Source organism: Paralichthys olivaceus, chromosome 18 (genome assembly GCF_024713975.1).
Source record: "Paralichthys olivaceus isolate ysfri-2021 chromosome 18, ASM2471397v2, whole genome shotgun sequence".
In the NCBI taxonomy this organism is placed as follows: domain Eukaryota; kingdom Metazoa; phylum Chordata; class Actinopteri; order Pleuronectiformes; family Paralichthyidae; genus Paralichthys; species Paralichthys olivaceus.
The window spans coordinates 6,576,997-6,596,526 of NC_091110.1; the positions used below are offsets into that span (position 1 = coordinate 6,576,997).

At 41.0% G+C, this 19,530-nt stretch overlaps 3 protein-coding genes across 3 annotated transcripts; all 3 read left to right on the forward strand.

The window, feature by feature from the left end:
* Window positions 1-1,131: 1,131 nt before the first annotated feature.
* On the forward strand, window positions 1,132-11,359 carry ppp1r26 (protein phosphatase 1, regulatory subunit 26). Its single transcript, XM_069513651.1, has 5 exons — window positions 1,132-1,352; window positions 5,206-8,452; window positions 10,364-10,478; window positions 10,599-10,687; window positions 10,765-11,359. The coding sequence occupies exons 2-5, from the start codon at window positions 5,277-5,279 to the stop codon at window positions 10,802-10,804; spliced, it is 3,420 nt and encodes a 1,139-aa protein (XP_069369752.1). The 5' UTR covers window positions 1,132-1,352; window positions 5,206-5,276; the 3' UTR covers window positions 10,805-11,359.
* mrps2 (mitochondrial ribosomal protein S2) lies at window positions 11,343-13,916 on the forward strand. Its single transcript, XM_020081550.2, has 4 exons — window positions 11,343-11,854; window positions 12,073-12,183; window positions 12,276-12,396; window positions 12,715-13,916. The coding sequence occupies exons 1-4, from the start codon at window positions 11,830-11,832 to the stop codon at window positions 13,259-13,261; spliced, it is 804 nt and encodes a 267-aa protein (XP_019937109.2). The 5' UTR covers window positions 11,343-11,829; the 3' UTR covers window positions 13,262-13,916.
* A 977-nt stretch (window positions 13,917-14,893) lies between these two features.
* dipk1b (divergent protein kinase domain 1B) lies at window positions 14,894-18,448 on the forward strand. Its single transcript, XM_020081819.2, has 5 exons — window positions 14,894-15,384; window positions 16,360-16,494; window positions 16,592-16,699; window positions 16,816-16,992; window positions 17,558-18,448. Exons 1-5 carry the CDS (start codon window positions 15,316-15,318, stop codon window positions 18,368-18,370), a joined length of 1,302 nt encoding a protein of 433 aa, XP_019937378.2. The 5' UTR covers window positions 14,894-15,315; the 3' UTR covers window positions 18,371-18,448.
* The last annotated feature ends 1,082 nt before the right edge of the window (window positions 18,449-19,530 follow it).

A 19,530-nucleotide genomic window follows, 5' to 3' on the forward strand; every position in this document is an offset into this window, starting at 1 on the left:
ACCTCTTTGTAATTAACCTCCAGATGTAGAGTAACCTTCCTCAAAGAGTTATGCTGAGGATGTCACAGCTGTGCTTTACTTAAACAGACTGCTTTAGTAAACACTGCAACAAGAATCAATATAGATATTGCTTATTCATTTAAATTCAGGAGCATGAACCAAGGACTGGGGACAAAGAATGTGACATTAATGTGAGGAATAATAATTGTCTTTTTTCCTGGAAGGATATTTGAATGATATTTTTGTGTTCGTATCGTCTTGGGTCTTATTCAAATGTGCCAGAAACTAAATGTGTTGATGATTTGTTTGGGTGTATCCAGAGCTGAAACCATTAGTCAATAAACTGAAGGCTGGAAACTTATTTTGATAATCGATTGATAGTTTTAGCCATGTTTCAAGCAAAATCGCATAAAGGTCTGTGGTTGCTGCCTCTGCAATGAGAAGAATTGCTGCTTCTCGTATTCTTAAGTTATAATAACCTGCATATATTTGGGATTAGGGGTGTCGGTCTGACAAAATAGAAATTAAAAAATGGATAATAGGGATTATTCATTGTATTTTGTCATTTCCTAGATATCATATACAAGACGATAATGAGATTTTGTCAACCGATGATGACAATAATCATTGTGGTTGCAGCCCTAGGTGTACTCCACAGGCACATATCTGCTGTGGGTGAATACACAAATGAAATCAATGGATAAATGGCTCCAATTATGTGTACGTGACCTTGTGGGCACATTATTCCCATGTTTTAGGAGCATAATACAGATATAACAGTGGAAAAAAACAAAGTTATGCAGCAGATTTCAGGGAGAACCTCATCTAAATATCAGAAAATGATCAAAGTGAAGAGGTTTTATTCCGGTAAAGTGGATCGGTCATGCATTTGAGTTGCTAAATTCACCAAACTCTTCAGCGATGAGACGGAACTTTGTAATAAGAAGGCGTTGCTCTTGGATAAAATAGGGAAATGTTTAACCGGTTATTTCACTAAACTGTTTCGAGAAAAGGTATTTTTGTGAATTAATGCAAGATAAATGTTTATAAAAGATATACAAGAGTGTTTGTGTCATGTATCAATGTAGAATATCGTCTAATAAGAAGTTCAGTGTGCACAGCTCCCCGGTGCCATGTTTGAAAGGCTTGGCTTGACTCGGGCTCTGGAGGAAACTGGTTCGCCCGGCAGTCGGAGCGGAGGAGGGGGCACTCGGCGGTGAGCTCCAGGCGGTGTGTGTGTGAGCTGCGGACGGACACCGACACTTCTCCTCGACGGCTTCTCGAAATACCTTCAAACGTCGCCGCGATGACCGCGCTCCTTCTGTAGCGGCCCTTTTGTGTCTCCTGGCCGGGTGAGTTTTCACTTGTGCACCGTCTCGAACCCGTGGGAAAGAGCCGAGGCTGGGAGTGCGAGCTGTGGCCCAATACAAAGGCTTTCTTCGGCGGAGAAAATGCCGGGGCTGCAGCAGCCGGGAGGCCCGCTTGTGTCTTTCAAGTCACCGACTAGCCGCGGTTCTCCCCACCGACGATTTCCCACCTTCCCCTTCCTTTCTCGTGTAAAAAGCAGCTTCGTGTTTCACTGTAACACACCCGTGGGTGTTTTATGCGAGTTTAGCGGCGTCACAGAGCGAATTTAGCGGTGTTTTGACAACCGTGGCCGTCCACAAGAAACATGGTTGCTCTGCGGAGTCTCCTGACGCCTCACGCCGGGCAGAGGTGCAGTGAGTGCCGCTTGGCGGTTACGGGGACAGCCGGGGTTTGTCTGCAGCGACCAGGACAACGTCCGGGAGGGGAACAACTCGCAGCGACACGTTTCGGTTATGTAAGAGATGGAAATGTTGTCTGCGGATGCTGGCAGGTCTGGAGAAACTTTCTTTGTACACATGATGTGTCAAACAAAGTTGGCGTCAGACCGGGGTCGGGTTTCGGTGCTACACTTTAGCTCGCTCGATGCGCCTTTTCGGCATTTTTCAGCGGGGCGTCTGCGGTGACCACATCCTGGTTCATCCCTCCACCAGCTTCAGCAGCCCATGGATGAGGCTGTTGTTGTGGATATAGTGGCTCGGTGTCAGGCTGCAGTCGGTGGATCTTTCTCCCCTGCAGCCTGCACACTGAGCCGGGAGGGGTGGATGGAGCTACATCTTGAAGCACCGCAGCAGAGCGACACCTCGCCCGGGTTAATGCCCGATAGCATGCTTGTTCACTGGGTGGCTGCACGGTTTAACCCTGGTTCTGGACGCATATTTACTCACAGGACAGTTTCACAGTCCTACTGGGTTCAAGCTTCCACCTCTGTTCAGTGTGTGTGTGTGCCACACATGGTGATAAAAGAGTCTGCAGCATTTAACAAGACATCTGCAGTCCAGAACATATATTTAACTGTTACTGTAAATGCACATCTTTGTATTAAAGAGCAAATTCTGATCTATAAGAACAAAATCCAGGTCGTGGAATGTAATAAAGTAACCTATATTTTCTCAGATACTGTCATTGACAATGGTGGTGTAAGTACTCACATCCTTTACTTTAGTTGAAGTACTAATATGTAAAAACAAGCAAGATCATTTCCTCCTGCATTCAAAATCCCACCAGGTCAAAGTGCAGCACTTCACTGTATTATCAGAAAACTGCATGTGAAATGATATATAATTGCATATGGCATTATTAGTTGTGAGTACTATAGTTTAATCTGAACTAAAGTTGAGTCAAGTAGTTCACAACCAAGCAATAAGGTCCATCCATACACAGTATAGGGCACATCCAAGGGGTCACAAGATGAATCTGGAGGGACTTTGACATGATTAATCATAGAGGAGAAAGAAACACATCTATAATCATTGAATAGTTTGACCTATGACGTTGAAATGCAGCTCAGGTGAGAGAATCCTGCTTTTGAGGAACTCCCTGGTGTTTTTGTGAAGGGTCACACAAGTCAAAAATGTTGTGAGCTACTGATTTACTACATTGTATTTTCTAAGTTAATGTGTTTTAAATGTCAAACTATATCGACACAACCTCTCCATCCAACATGAATATAAAGTAACATAAAATTGAAGTATCTAAGTGAAGCGCAAGTACTGCAAAACTGCACTTGTGCTGGACAAAGACGAGTTAGATAAATGTGATAATTTTAAGCTGTTTGATTTGTGGAAGTATAGACTCAGTAATTAGAGGAGAAGCCGAGGCAACCTGTAACTTCAGTTCCTGCTCCTACAGCATCTTACCAGCGTTCATTTGGAGGAAAAAGTCAAACAATGTGTACGTGTAATTTGTGCAAACTATTGATCCAAACTGTTTCCCTGATGCCTGTCAGGCTCGATAGATATAGAATATGTGACTCTCAAATTGATTGAGAGGAGTCTGGGGAGCGTTAGGCCTCTTTTAGTGGGTTTCACTGAGCCCCCAAGCAAATAATGCTTTATTTACCGGCCTAAACATTATACGAAAGAAAACATGTTCAATTAGATACTGAGATGATGGACCTTTTTAACTTTGGCCTAGAAAGGTTTGGAAAACACCTGATTGTGTAATTTGGTTGTGAAATGTGTTTGAAAGAAAATCGTAACCAGTAAAAGTATGCTTATACTTCATTCTGAGCCTGTTAACATTCACACTCAATACCACAATCCAAATCAAACAAAGTTTTTGTGATTTGTGCTGCCATAAAATGATTTTAATGCTCAAACCACAGCTTGAGGGAAGCCCTAACGCTTGACCACTAACTGGACAAATTGGACAACTGACCTGGGGTCTCGGTTCATTGGCTCATTTTGTGACAATTACTTTGCAGTAATTATATTATTGCTCATTTGTTGCAGCATGCACCCTATTAAAATCAAATTAACTTTACGTAGGTTCCTGCATTTTAATAAATCAAAATCTCTAGGAATACTTTTTTAATCATTTAAATATTTTAGGTTAATTACCATAAATAGTTTGAATGAATTATAATCTTGCCGGCAGTGTAAGAGTTGTGCACCTCAACACTTTGTGATCACAATTAATACCTCAAAAGCATCAATATATGTAACTATCATGATATAAGTTTCATCAATAGCATTATACCAAAAGTTCAATATATGTTGCTTATGAATTGTACACGCACAGTGAGGTTGTATAACAAATAACTAATCTACCTCACATTTGTAAAATATGTTGCTGTTTATCATTGTCCGCACATACAGCAGTAGCAAAAATGTATCTTTAAACTTAACAGACATTTATCATGATAAATATGAAAATCTTTACTGTGATAATATTTTTGGACACATTGCTCATCCCTTGTATTTCCACTTGTCAGAGTCTCAGCAGCGTTGTGGTCCTGTTAATTCTCGGTGAATAACAAAGAAATGATATATATGCATTTGCAAAAGTTTATTTTCAGTAGTTTTTCCTGACTCTTGTTGAGGGTTACGGGCAGATTTAACAGTGTTACACCTTGTTAAAGCCCTATGAGACAAATTGTGATTTGTGAATATGGGCTTTACGAATACAATTTAATTGATTGATTGATTGATTTGCTTTTCCTGACTTGGCAAAAGTGTGATCTGATTTTTAGTAACAGGGCCAAAGCAATGTTGGGGGGGACTGACAAAAGACTGTGACAAAGCTACAGGCACCTCCCCTCCCAGAACCATGGAGCAGTACTTAATTTACATGATAATGTCCAGCTCCTGCAGAGTGGTCACATCGAGTTCCTTCACACGATGGCAGCAAAGCACTGAGAATGTATGTCCTACTGGATGTGCAGCTTTTTGCCTCCATGGCCTTACTGATGGACATGAAGGGAATTGTCTCTAAGGAAATGCCCTCAGTCATTTTTATTGGTAGAATTTCAAAGTTAATGAGACGGGATTAATACCCCATGTTAATATCCCAGTTAAATCAAACTGCCGTTGTACTACAACACTGTAGATCGCAAAATAATAGAGATACTTTTCATAGTGCAATAATTCTATTTCCTGTTTCTCAGGGCAATAGCTCTTTTCTGATTGACCTGGATAACTAGTGAAGTAATGATATCAGATAGTATGATTGTACAGACATAACCACCGTGCTTTGGTGCTGAAAAATGTGTGGATGTGTTGATTTGTCAACACAGATAAAACTTGGACAGATACATTGATCCATAATATATATATTTATGCATATCATTATTTTCAATGTAGTTTGACCTTCCTGGAACTGTTTCTGTTTTCTTCATAGATTGAACAATGTGATTGGGATCGGAGGCAGCTGCACTCCAGTGGTCGAGGACCTCACCCTACTTCACTAGAATGTACTTGATGAATGTACCACCTGTCGCAGTGACACAAACAGAATGGAGAACATGTGGCCCACCTGGAGGCTATAGCCTTCAGTGCTTCAATGACTCTGACCCTGAGTTGTCCACCAGAGGCACACCTATCTCAGACAAGGTCCAGATGATCATAGAGAGCCTCAGGAGCACCCAGTCCTCACTCGAGATGGGCGACGAGCTTGAGGGAAATGTGCTATCAGGACAAGAGGATCATTCCCAAGTCTGTAAGGTTGCAATGGGTTCTTATGTGGGAGCCACATCCAAAATTAAAGGTCCCACTGAAACCCAGCAAGCTGATGCTCCCCCCCCAATCGACCATGAGAGCAGTGACTCCGACAGTGATGGTTCTGTGGACAGAGGAATTGAGGAGGCAATACTGGAATACCTGAAAGAAAAGGGTGATAACAAACGCAAAGCAGACCCATGTTCCACGTTTCTCCAAGCTTCCAAAATTCAGAGGAAGAATACAGCTAGTCCTGAGGTTTCTAAACAGAACTCTGACATTAATACATTTTTGTTTTCAAGCAACTCCTATCCAAAAAGCTTTAAAGTCGAAACCCTGACAGCACCAGCTGTTATACCTGTAAAAAAGTCTCTCAAAAACAAGGCCTCCCTTAACGACAGTATCATGAAGAAATTAGATTCGGATAAAAGTGCAATGACCAAAAGTTCAGCCTTCCCAGTGAAAGTGGAAGAAGACTCGAATGATTCCAGTAGTGATGATGGCATCGAAGAAGCCATTCAAAGATACCAGCTAGAGAAAAGGGAACAGCAGGACAGAGGGGAAGGATTCAGTCTTCGTGCATTAAAAGGGGAGTCTGATTCCACCAGCGATGATGGCATTGAAGAAGCTATTCGCTGCTACCAGCTTGAGCAACTTAAGGAGAAGAGTGTCCTGAAACCATTCGCACACAAAAATAATCCCTGTAGTAAGTCATTTATACAGGGTGTTGGAAGTACAAGTATTGGAAGTATAAATAAACACAAGCTGAAGAAGAAGAAAAAGACCAGAACGGAGAAAGAAGTGAAATCTGTACCTCCATCATTCATATCCAAGAATTCAGAGAGCCAGAAAGGTAATGGAAATGGTTTACTATCATTTAAAGTGGAATGTTTTAAAGATCAACCTACACCTGCTCCCCCAAAGGTTAACACAACTGCAGAGCTCATGTGTGCTGAGGCAATATTGGACATTTCAAAAACTGTTTTACCCGGAGTCTTCCATCACAGCGTTGAGCTCGGTGGTTGTGCCCCTGCTGAATCTCCCTCAAAGTCTTCACCTCCCGACACGTGCCCAGATGAGGAAAGTGATGACAGCTCCATCGATAGTGAAGATGGGATTGAGCAAGAGATCAGAAAGTTCCTAGAGCAGAAGGCCCAAATCCACAAACTGCCACCTTGCTCCACTGTTACCCAAGAGCCTCAAAGTGTGAATGAACCAGAGAAAGTAAAAGCAAAACAAGTTGCAACCCAGAAGAAACCCTCAAAAATGTCGTTGACACAAAGAAGGAAACTCAAAGAGGAAAACAGTAGCGATCCCAACATGTCTGGTATTGATAAAAACATTACAGTAACAGCCCCGATATCTTTACCTGATCACAGAAAGGATTTGAGCCCATTGATGTTTTCCAAAAGAACTCAAGCGATAGCTGGATTACGTAAGACTGAACAAAGTGGAGATAAAAGCAGCTCGCTTGACAGTGACGAGGACCTAGACACTGCCATAAAAGACCTGCTCAAGACAAAAAAGAAGTCAAAGAAAAAGACAAGAGACTTGAAGCGGCAATCAAGGAAGTGCCTTAATGATGAAGAATCACTGCTAACAAATGCCTCACAGACCAAAAAGTCCAAACCTGACCCTTTTTGTAAGCGCAGTGCTGCGAAGAAAGTGCAAAAGATTAAAGATGACATGAAAGACACGACTGGATTGAGTAAAAAGAACGTTTCTCAACATAAACAAACTGATAAAAGTAAAGAGCATGAAGGGACTTTGAAAGGGACTGAAGGTCAAGACTCCATGTCGCTGCACAGTGCTCACACTCTTGAGGTAAAGGAAGACAGTACTTCAGTAGACAGCGATGATAGCATTGAGCAAGAGATCAGAAGATTTCTGGCTGAAAAGGCCAAAGTTTCGACTGCAGTGAAAAGTAAAGACGGAGACGTATCGAGGAATGGTACTGTTGTGGTTTGTAGCCTACTTCGAGATGAAGATATTAAACAGGAAAATCAGCTGGCTGAAATTCCAAGAAAAAGTATCACCACGCCTTTCTCCGGACAATCTCAGAGTACTCCGCCTCAAGATAGACAGTCTGTTCCACCAACACAGATTTTGGTGCCATACATTTCAACTGTTGGTGCACAATCATGTCTGTCCTCAGTCCAATCTTGCAGCCCCAGTCTTTTGGAGCCAGCAGATGGGGCAGGAGCTGCTAGAACCGAGCAAAGGAGGTCTAGCACAGGAGGAAGTGACGTCCAGGATGTCGCCCCACAGCTTGAGAGAGTTAAACCGGTTTTGAGTCCCAGCATTGCCCATTCTCGTTCTGAGTCGAACAAGTGGCGCCAGAGCCTGGGACTCCCCATTACTGACACAAGGACTCTCAGTCGGCTACCATTCCATATCACCTCATCTAAAATCAGCAAGACTGCGTCAGCAACTCTACCATATCAAAGCAGAGGCATCCACCTCAGTTCACAGACTCCAGTCTCAGCTTGCTCCTCCACAAGGACCAGCGGAGCACCCTTCTCCTGGACTACAGAGAAGACTGTAAATACGCCATACAGATCCCCTGTTTTAAACCTTTTGTCCTCTCCCAGGCCAAGGTTGTGCTTTACACAGAGCCATGCCCCTGGCCACAGCTCACCTTTCCCTATAGAAGGAGAGACGCAGAGTATGGTGCATATGCCTAAGGACAAGAGTGTGTTTGTCGAACTGGAGTCAAACAGGACCAACCATGTCCAGGTTCGAAGCAGGGAAAGGAGTGAGGGAAAGGAGAAAGCAGATTTGCTAATTGAGAAAAAGAAAGAAGTCAAGAGCTTGAACATAGGTGATAAAGAAATGCACCTAGAAAGAACACAGGAAGAATTTGTAGATGAGGCAGAATGTGAGTCAGTCAACAGGGGATATCCAGAGAAGAAGCAGGGCTTTTCCACATTGTAAGTATTTTCTTTGGTCACTATCTCCCATAGCATCATAATCCAACTTCTATAATCTCATTTTTTTGATTGTGTCCTGCAAAAAACTATATGGTAGGTTACAATCAAGCCCATTCATTTACACACTGTAAGGGAATGTTTGTTAATACAATAAAACTAAACAGGCATATTTTTTATGTGTTTTTACATTTATACAGCTATGTAACATAATGGCACCATTATGACAACTTTTTGTGCCCAGAAGTTGATCCATATCACTGAGCCTTTGAAAAGCAATACTTTGACTGAAGAGGCAGGCTGCATGAGTAGTACTCCAATCCAAATTCACAATACTTCTCTGCAGAAAATGTAATTCTCCTTAATATCCATGACATTTTATGTAAAAAGATGTGATCCAGAAAATAACTTGTCAAATGTTTAAAGTAAGGATGGTATCTTTTTTAGGTGTCACTGGAATAACACAAATTATTAATCAGAAAAATATGTGCAGTCATTTCACGTGTCATATCTAAAGACCCTTTTATGTGCAAAAGTTAAAAAGTCATTATCGGTCATGTTTTCGTCGCTGCGCTATTTAGTTGTGTCTCAATAAAAGCTTGACTACAAATATATATTTTATGAATAGAAATGTCACATTCAGGTGTCCAGTGCATCAAACCGGACACATTTCACACAGCTCGGTGCCATGACTGAGGTTGTTAAGGAGACAAGGCTTGTACATGAAAAACGTGATTTGACCTGAAACCAATGATTGATCAAAAGAAGATTAAATGTTTAAGGTATTTTTCAAAACTGGTTCCATCTTCTCAATCGTGAGTTTGCTCCTTTTCATGATCAGAATACGATACACTGCTTAATTTATTTGCTTTTGAACTGTGGGTGGAAGAACACATTTGAAGATGTCACCTTGAGCATTTTTTGCCTCTTTTTACTATGCTCCTTAGAATAGAAGATGGATCAGTTGATTTACAAAATAATTGGCTAACTAGTCAATGACAATAATGAAAATATTTGTTAATAGCAAAGCATAAACCTATTAGTGTGGAAATCGTATGAAGATGCAGCAATATACTGTAGCTAAAATATTATAATACAATTTTAAATAACATGAAATTAAACTGATCTTAATTAAAATCCTTATTCTTTAAATCTGTAATAATAACACTCAGTCAGTTGCTTTGCCACTGTAAGACAAGACTTTAAAAAACAAATCCAAATCTGATTCACTAGATCCTTTCTAACTTTTGTACATAAGAAGAAAATGTCACGCTTTACTGACCTTTGACCCCTAGTAGGCCCCCTTTTCCCAAGCTATTGTAGAACAGTAGTGGAACAAGCTTGTATCATTTAAAAAAAAATTAAAACTCAAATCCATTTACCCCACATTTGTTTTTAAGACACGGTGCCCTTAATTATAGATGGGAAGTTAAAGCTCAGTTGTTGACGTAAGCCACTATAACAGTCTTGGACTTGATACCTCTACGACTCAAGTGTTTTTCCACTTTCCACAGAAGCCACATTATTACTTCTCTCTGTTTTGCTCAACTTAATATTTCGTGTGTTGTTTTCTTGAATTTCCTATGTGAAAAAAGGCTATTTATTTTTGTTTATCAAAAAAAAAAAGTTACCGAACATGCTGTGCATTGCCAGGTTTTGTAAATATTTTGTAAGAAGTGTTTTTTTTTTTTTTTCATTTTCTCTTTCAAATGAAAAAAAAACTTTGCTGTGTCTTAAGTGCATCTGTGTAATAAAGAGTGTGATCCAAACAGCGGTCTTCTTCATTAATAAAGCTTGATACTTGATACCGCAGCACTTCCACTTAAAAGATTGATGCTGTAATGAAGTACGGTATAAGATTTTTAGGTATTAATGGGTAGTGGTCTGATGCTTGTCCTGCTCTGCCTTGCCCAGGTCTTTGTCCAGTGCCATTGACCCTGGCATCACCATCAGACCTTGCATAGCTCTCACCACAGAGGAGAGAAGCAGGATGTTCTGCAGGAAGTACCAGCCTGAAAATTGCAAGAAGGTACAATAAAATAAACAATGCTTCACTATTTGTATCCTTTTCATGATGAAGCCAGATGTTTGTCAAAAAGTTGTCCTGACCCACTGCAAGTATTTAATATGTAATTCACAATGCTTGCAGGGGAAAGCCTCTCTCGTTAGTTTAGCAGTGCAGAAAAGAAAGACTCTGCAGTGCGTCAAAAGAAAGCTGCAGTTTGTTCCAGTGGACAGGTATGTGATTGTCTCTTCAGCGAGTGATCACTGTCAAACAGAAAAAAAATTATTATCATCTTTCCATCTTTTTGCAGGAGAAGTGAAGCACCCAGCGAGCACAGCATGACAGAATAAAACTTTAATTTGCATTCAAAATGTGCAATGTTTGATGTTACATGCAGGTTGTTGGATAATTATTTTGTGTTTATTGAAGGTTTCGTGTTAGTTTTGATGTTGCGGACCAATGGAAGTTTTAGATTTGGGAATACACCGTTTATTGTAATTGTCCCCTTTTTGTTTATATTGTTGTACAAGTTATACATTAAGTAGATCTTACAAAAATGGCTGCAAAACATGGAAAAAAAGTTCAAGTTTACTAATTTGTTTATGTAGCAAATAAAGGGAAATTTGTTAGGGACTAAAAAAGTAAATTCTAATATGCAGAGTTTCAGGATTCTTGTTAAATAGTATTATATAAAACTCATTGGCCATAGATTAAATGGATCTCTCTTCACTGCAGCTGTTGTTTATAGAACATCTGTAATGTGTCATCTTTATTGCCAAACATGTTATTGAGTTATTTCTCATCGTTAACATTTATATATCTTTTATACCTCTGTAATATTAAGGCATTGCTTTCAATGGTTTTGAGGTTTTTCAATAAAGTTGTGAGGTTTTTGGGAATAATAATTTGGCATCCTGGGTATTGTAGTCCATCAGGAGTGAGAGGAGGACATGTGAGGAGAGTATCTTAACAAGTAAGATAGATAAACACTGTTTAATTAATTCAATATCTTATAGGGTTATATGAGCACTGTGAAGTAATGAAGTCTGTGGAGAAATGCCATCTTTCACATCGATTTAATAAAGAAACATTGATGATGTAACTGAGGAAAGCTTGAGTACAAATCAGGGAGTATACAATATATATTTTTTTGTTTTTATTTACCATATGTGTTGAATAGTCCACTACATTATTTTAAAGTACGTTGATTAAATAAAAATGTAGTGTTCATTGAAAAAAAGAAAAATATTCTATATGTTCCACTCCCACACAGTAGGTGGCGGTACTTCATTTTAACGCTGGTTGACTTCCTTCATAAACCGGAAATGATAAAGACGAATAACCTGACCTTCCGCGGTAGGTTACCTCTGCAAGCATGGCGGCCCGAGCACTGACGAAAGGTAAAACTCACCCCTTCACTACCACCTGATTGTTTATGGGTGTAGCTCACATCGTAGCATCTCCAGCTAGCACACACGTAGCTTTGTTTTGCCTTCATGCATTTATCGGTTAGCAACTGCCAGCTAGCGTCAGTAGTAGCCGGGTAGCTAGCAGAGATGCTAACTGTCAGTGCCCACTTGTCAGGAGTTAACCTGAGATGTCTGTGCTTCCTGCTCAGGACTGTTGGGGCTGCGGCTGCTGCGAGCTGTCACCCCCGGGCCCTCGTGTGGAGGACATCAGTATGCTACGTCTGCGAAACCTGTTCAACCTGTACATGAGGATGTTACAGGTGAGTGGACGGAGCAGGGGTGAACGTGTGAGGACGAGGTGTGTGTGTGTGTGTTTCTCAGGTTTACGTCATGTAATGTCTCTGTCCTGCAGAGAAGATCATGAGCCTGTCTCTGGAGAAACCCGACTTCTTCCGTGTGGCGGAGCTCTTCTCCTGCAAAGACCTGTTCGACGCCAGAGTTCATCTGGGACATAAGAGAGGTTGCAGGCACAGGTCGGTTTGACTTCACGGGGGATGTTGTGTGAATTATACTATACACGACTACTTTACCATGTTGTTACCTTCAGACAAGAAGATGAAACCTTGTGAGGTTTAAGCTCTTTTATTGTTCTTACTATTTAATTTGCTTAACACATTGTTTTGGTGTCTAGTATGTTGGATTACTTATTTTGTCCAACAACAGTCAAACACCTAAAGATATTCAGATGACCGTCTTAGAAGAGTACAAACAGCAAGTCCTCACAATTGAGAAGTGGGAACATCTCATACAAATGTATATTAATAACTCTAATTCTCTCCTGTCATATCTAGCCTTATGGAGCCTTACCTCTACGGCTGCCGCTTGGACCAAGATATAATCGATCTTGACCAGAGTATGGAGCACCTTCAGCAGGCCCTGAACTTCACTGCCCACATAGCGTACCGTGGCGGCGTCATACTGTTCATCAGCCGCTGCCGTCAGTTCGGCCACCTGGTGGAGACCACTGCTAAGGACTGCGGGGAATACGCCCACACGCGGTACTGGCAGGGTGGTCTCCTCACCAACGCCCCCATCCAATACGGTCCAGGCGTTCGCTTACCAGACCTCATCATCTTCCTGTCCACCCTCAACAACGTGTTCCAGCAGCACGTGGGCATCAGAGACGCAGCCAAGATGAACATTCCCACAGTGGGTGTGGTGGACTCGAACTGTAACCCCTGCCTCATCACGTACCCCGTGCCTGGGAATGATGACACTCCGGCTGCCATGGAGCTGTACTGTCGCTTATTCAAGATGACCATCAGCCGTGCCAAAGACAAAAGGAGACAGATGGAGCTACTGCACAGCCTCACTGCTCCCTCCACGCCCAGTTCATGACATCATATCTTCTAATATAAGAGACATTAATAATTGTGTATTAATGAGTTAAGACTGGCTGCTGCTCCCATTCATCATCTATATATAGAAAAGCTCTTATATCGGTGTATGTGGCCAAGTTGAATTAGCCACAGTGCTGTCTTTGTATAAAATCTGCAGTTGTTTCCGTGACATCAGCGTCTCGTCGAATCACATTTTCCCCGTACTAGACCTGTAAGAGATGAGTGATGTTGCAGACGGTTTGTGAAGTTATAAAGTATGTTGTGCATCACTGTTGACCTCTAAAATCAGACAGCACTTTGTGTTACTGCCATATTCACACTCACATGCTCTAGAACATAACATTGTTAACTCAAACCCCAATATAACAAAATCTCAACTATATACACACAATAGAGCATCATTTGAAACAAAAGAATTTCTATGGTCACATATTGTATAGCGTCATTGGCTTTAAGACTTGTTCTAGCTAGTGTGAAATATGTTATGAGTTGTCTTCATGCTTATTAGCTCTCCAAGCAATATGTACTGGTGCACACAGTAAATATAAGACCACACATTGAGTCATTTCGAACACTGTTGTATGTCCTGCAACATGTCAACAACAAATTGTCATAAAGCCTTTAAATGAATAAATGAATATTGTGTGTATTGGGAACTGTTGCTCTTGAATGCAATGTAGTTCTTTAATTTCTCATCCTCTGGTGAATCCACATTCATGCCAGTGTTGGATTCTCTTTTTCAACACAATAAATTTTATCTTATTTATTAATAATTAGCTCCTACTTTAATCATGTACTTCACTATAATCCTGATTCAAATTATGTATTTGTTTATCTTTACTTGACTTTGGTGTGTAAGGCATCAAAGATTATGAAAAGACTATTTTATCCTTGAGGGGGGATTAAAGTCTGTACAGCACTAAATTCAGGAAATAAATGAGCCTCTCCATTACCTGCTGCAACAATAAGATAATGTACACATTAATGCGTAGATAACTGAAATCCAATAAGTGGTGCAGAGTAACTATGTACTCAGAAGTACATTTGTTTAGGTACTGAGCTACAACACAACCATTCTGGTCAAAATGAGAAGCTGCTACTAGATAAAAAAAAGAAATTGTAATTAATGTTGGAAGTATTTGGTTTATAAATAATTTGAGTTATTAAAGAACATTCAATTGATTTTGTCAAGGACTTTTGTAATTTTACAGATTTGACTGGTTTTAAGGAGAAGTATAAATTATACGAAACGTGATTTTCTCTTTAACCTCAGTTTTAATTTGTGGTATGTAAAAACTCTGACTAGATTGTTAGTGGGCTTAAAGGCTTTATGATAATCTACTATCAAGACAATGAGGGACAAACAGACACATTTTAATAGATCCAATAAGCCTATTACCTAATAAAATAAGATATTCTAGGATGACCTGTTTTTTCTTATAATTAAAATCCATCCATGTAAATGACCAGGGGGTAAATACAGTATATTAAAGGCAAGGTGTGCAGTTGACATGTGTTATTCCTCACACACACACACACACACACACACACACAGAGAGAGAGAGAGAGAGAGAGAGAGAGAGAGAGAGAGAGAGAGAGATTTATGTCGGCAGAATGAAAAAGCAGCTCCAGCGTCCTCCCCTTTAAAGCAGCGGCGCAGTGATGTGTCGCTGGGAAACAGAGGTTTTGTGTCTGAGCCGCAGAAATGTCCACTCAGATTTATCATCATTCACGGATTCTCTCTTGATCGCAGCTGAATTTGTTTCTCATCCTTCGTTATTTCCTCCTGGCTGCGGAGGAGAGTTTTCTGCACCGGATGGATCCCAAACCACAAACTGCTCCGTTTCAAGGACGCGATCATGATCAGTGTTTTCTCTCCTGCGAACGATTCACGATTGAGGAGGAAAGAAATGGATGAGGACACGGTGCTGTAGACTTGAGACCCCCTATTTCTGTGGTTATTTGTGTTGGTGGTGTGGATCTGATGATGATGATGATGTGATGATGTGATCGCTGCTCTCTGCCTCCACACACACACACACACACACGCTCATGATGCCCAGGGCTGTGAGGAGACTGGTGCACTTGGTGCTGTTCTGCCCTCTGTCCAAAGGCCTGCAGGTACTGTCTGTACATGTGTGAGCATCATGAGCATGTCACACATTGTGGTTGTGTTGTTGTCAGGGTCCAGTGCATGTGTGTCCAACCCATCTGTGTGCATGGGCAGTTCACCCCAGGTTCAGTTAGTGCCAAACCACAAACAGACATTATGTGGAGGCACTTTACAGAGTCAGGTCGAAACCTTAGAGACAGAAGCGTTTGCAAAATAGCAAAAGCGAGAGCAAAAGGTATCAATGTAGTGCATTACATTTGATTTAAAGCAAATGAATTAACAAAAAGTTAAAATAAGGTCAGATCAAAAACCTAAATTGCCCTACACAATTAGTTTTGACTAAAATGCAAACTTTATTTATTTGACGTATTACGTTAAAATGTTCATGTACCTTTATTACATAAGTTCAATGTCAAGGGTCAGATCTAGTAAAGAGTTTTGTCATGTTTGGCATTTAAGACAAAAAGTTGGGCCAAAAACATTCAACTGAAAACCTACGTTGTTCTTCTATTTTCATTTATTGATTAAATAGTTAATTCCATGATATGCTACTTTTTTCACCCTGATTCTTCTTCTCCATTACATTTCAGGATGAAAAAAAAGTGCATTGTAGTCCGCAACACAATGCAGAAATGTATAAAAGATAATCACGTAACCAATTAGTTGTTTCTATAACAAGTAAATAACTTTGCCATCACACTGAGATTTTGTACCTGATTTTATTATAAAATGCACAAAGTGTATTTATTTATTTTCCCAGTTCAAGTAGACTTTGCGATGTAATATCTTCTTTGCTCTGATGCAATTGTATTTCTACTGAGTATTTCTTCCATCGTCAGCTGTATCCTGAGGTCAAGTGACCAGCTGTTCTCTCAGTCACTGTGCTGTTGCGTTGTAGTCCTAATTTTATGACCAGCTGTCTTGTCCTCTTGGCTCACCATTTTCTGTTTTCTCTTCTCCTGCCCCTGCTTCCCCCCCCGAAGAGTCGTCTTCCTGCCATTAAGGTGAAGTACCTTCTCCTGGCATGGCTGGGCATCCTGGTCACCAGCTGGGTCATCTACATGCAGTACGCCTCTTACTCCGAACTCTGCCGCGGGCACGTCTGCCATATGGTCATCGTAAGTATGGACACTTTGACGCTCGAATGTAAACATTGGATTCATGTGTAATAATATATGGATCATATAACCATTGCTCATTGACATTGCTTTGCAGTGTGACCACTTCAGGAGGGGCATCATATCAGGCTCGTCCTGCAAGGCGCTGTGTGACCAGAGAACTCTGACCCTGCAGCACTGCATGTCCACGTCCTCCACACATCAGGTAAAATGATGTGAGGGGAAAACAAACCCTGAGCACTTATCGGCATTGTATTCCATTAATGCCTGCATTTTCATCCACAAGCATATAGACATGTTTTCTCACATCTATGTGTGCAGGTGTACAGTGGACTGTGGAAGGAGAGACCTGTTGTGATCAAGTGCGGTCTTGAGGATCCTGTGAAGATCGATGGGGCTCCGGATTCTGTGCTGCGACAGGAGATGAGCTTGTTCGACAAACCCACTCGTGGAACCTCCATGGATGAATTTAAAGAGATGCTGCACAGTTACCTCAAGGTTTCTTTTGTTTTCAGCAATGACAATCTCTCACCTTAAGTTTAGTTCAGCTAATTTCAGTTTATTTCAAAGGTAAATTAAGTTAAATAAATATATATTGTGAAGAAAAATATCATGAAGTAGTGTATAAATGAATATTGATAAATGTCTGTATCTCTCATAAATGATGACTTTGGATATTTTATTAAGATATTATAGGACTAGAACAACTACCATTATAGAAGGTTGAGCCATATATAATCAAATAATCTTTGTTTGTTATCTGATTTGAATAATAGTTTGAAATAATATAATAATAAAAGAAAATGTCTGTAGCCTCCTATGACATTCATCCAGTTTAAATCATTATATATAAATATTTATATCATAGAGGGGGTTATACAGATATGGGGGAAAGAAGAGTTATGCTAAAGAAATAGTCTAATTTGATGCACAGACTTAGACAATATGACAGAAAAGGAGTTGATTAATTAAGGAGAAAGGGAAATATATAGGAGTTGTGGCAAAAAATGACTCCATGAATACATAAATATTTAACCAATCAGTGTCAACCCCCCTCTTGCAGGTGAACCTCGGTGATCAGTCGTCTCTGGGCACCTTGGTGGACAGGGTGATCACTCTCGCTGACATCAACCAGGATGGCAAAGTGTCTCTAGCCGAGGCCAAATCAATCTGGGCTCTCCTCCAGATCAACGAGTTCCTCCTGATGGTGGCACTGCAGGAGAAGGAGCACACCCCCAAGCTGCTCGGCTTCTGCGGAGACTTGTATGTGACGGAGCGTGTGGGCCACAGCTCCCTCTACAGGCTGGAGGTGCCTCATTACCTGCAGGCCCTGGTCCCTGAGGCCCTGAGTTCGGGCCTGAACCACTGGCTCGCGCCGACGTGGCCCCGCAGAGCTCGCATCACCATAGGCCTGCTGGAGTTCGTGGAGGAGGTGTTCCACGGCTCCTACGGCAGTTTCCTAATCTGTGACGCAAGTCCACTGCATGTGGGCTACAATGCCAAATACGACTGCAAGATGGTCAACCTGCACAGTGTGGCCTCCGAGGCGGTTGTGAGGGGATTTCTGAAGGGCCGGCGGTGTGAGACCAACGCAGACTGCACTTACGGCCGGGACTGCACAGCCACCTGCGACCGGCTGGTGAAGCAGTGTAACACTGAGGTCGTGCAGCCAAATCTCGCAAAAGTGTGCATGCTGCTGCAGGACTTCCTGCTGTTCGGAGCACCCTCGGACCTGCGCGGAGATCTGGAGAAGCAACTGCGCACCTGTGTGACGCTGAGCGGCCTGGCGAGCCAGATAGAGGTGCATCACTCGCTTGTCCTCAACAACCTGAAGACTTTACTGTGGAAGAAAATCTCTAACACTCAGTACTCGTGAAAACAGGCTGAGATCATCCAGCCTGCACTTTGAATCACAACATCAGTTTTCTTTTCTCATTAAACTTTGCCAAACGTTCTCGAGGGTGGTGGTTACTAGTGTACAATTTAATATATGTTCTCCCTTCATGGACTGTGAATAACAAGAAGCTGTGATCTAATGAGTTCACATGGACGTGCAAAGCACGGCCTTAAGTTGCCTGGGCAACTGCCCGTTTGCTCACTTTGACTGAGCTGCCCCTCTGGAGAACAGAAAGGTTTTATTATTATTGTAGATGCATAAATATGAGTTGTCCCAATAGTTTCTTAAGTTGTACCTAATTCAATTTGAGATGTATTTTAGTCATAGAAGATTTAAAGAAATGATGTAGAGCAATTTTTTTTAGAGAATTTATTTTCAAAGTTTAAATATTGTGGTTTGCAATCGGATAGATGACTGTGTTAGGTTACAGTTTCCTGTAAACGACTTTAAACATAGATATTATTTTGAGTTTTGATCTGTCTAATGTGAACACTAGCAAAAGCTGGTGTTACTTTTTTCATGTAAGAGCAATGGGTCCTCAAAATGTCTGTACACGTCCCTGGAATCTACAATATGACAGCAGATGAAGCTGATTCATTCTCTTAAAACCTCATAAGAGCCCCACTATGCTTTTGTTTTCCTGAGCATTATTTTAAGAAGCACTTTCACCTATTTAGAAATCTCAGGGCAATGCCTTTAATTTTATTAACTGACCGTCAATAATTGGTTTTTAAAATATACTCGATAATTTGGGGTTTCGTAGATACTGCCTTGTAGAAACCAAGTGTTCCAGGGTGGGATGGTTTTTGTACTGTAACTGTAAATATAAGTGAAATGGTGTTTCCTGTGTATAAATGAGTATGAAGCTGTGGCAGAGGTAAGATTCAGTGATGGTTTGAACAATGCAAATATTGAAATGTCCCAGCTGGTGCTGATGTGCGGTGATGAACATGTTGCAAATGGAAAAGAGACGATTAAACAGGTTTGAAATTGAAATCCATGAATAAAGTTAACTTGATTAAAATGTTCCACACATTGTGATAAATATTGTATTTATCTAAACTGGGCAGCCCGGGGAAGTGTAGAGGGAAATTGTCAGTCAGTAAGATGTTCTCTTTATGCAAAATGTTGTGGGCATT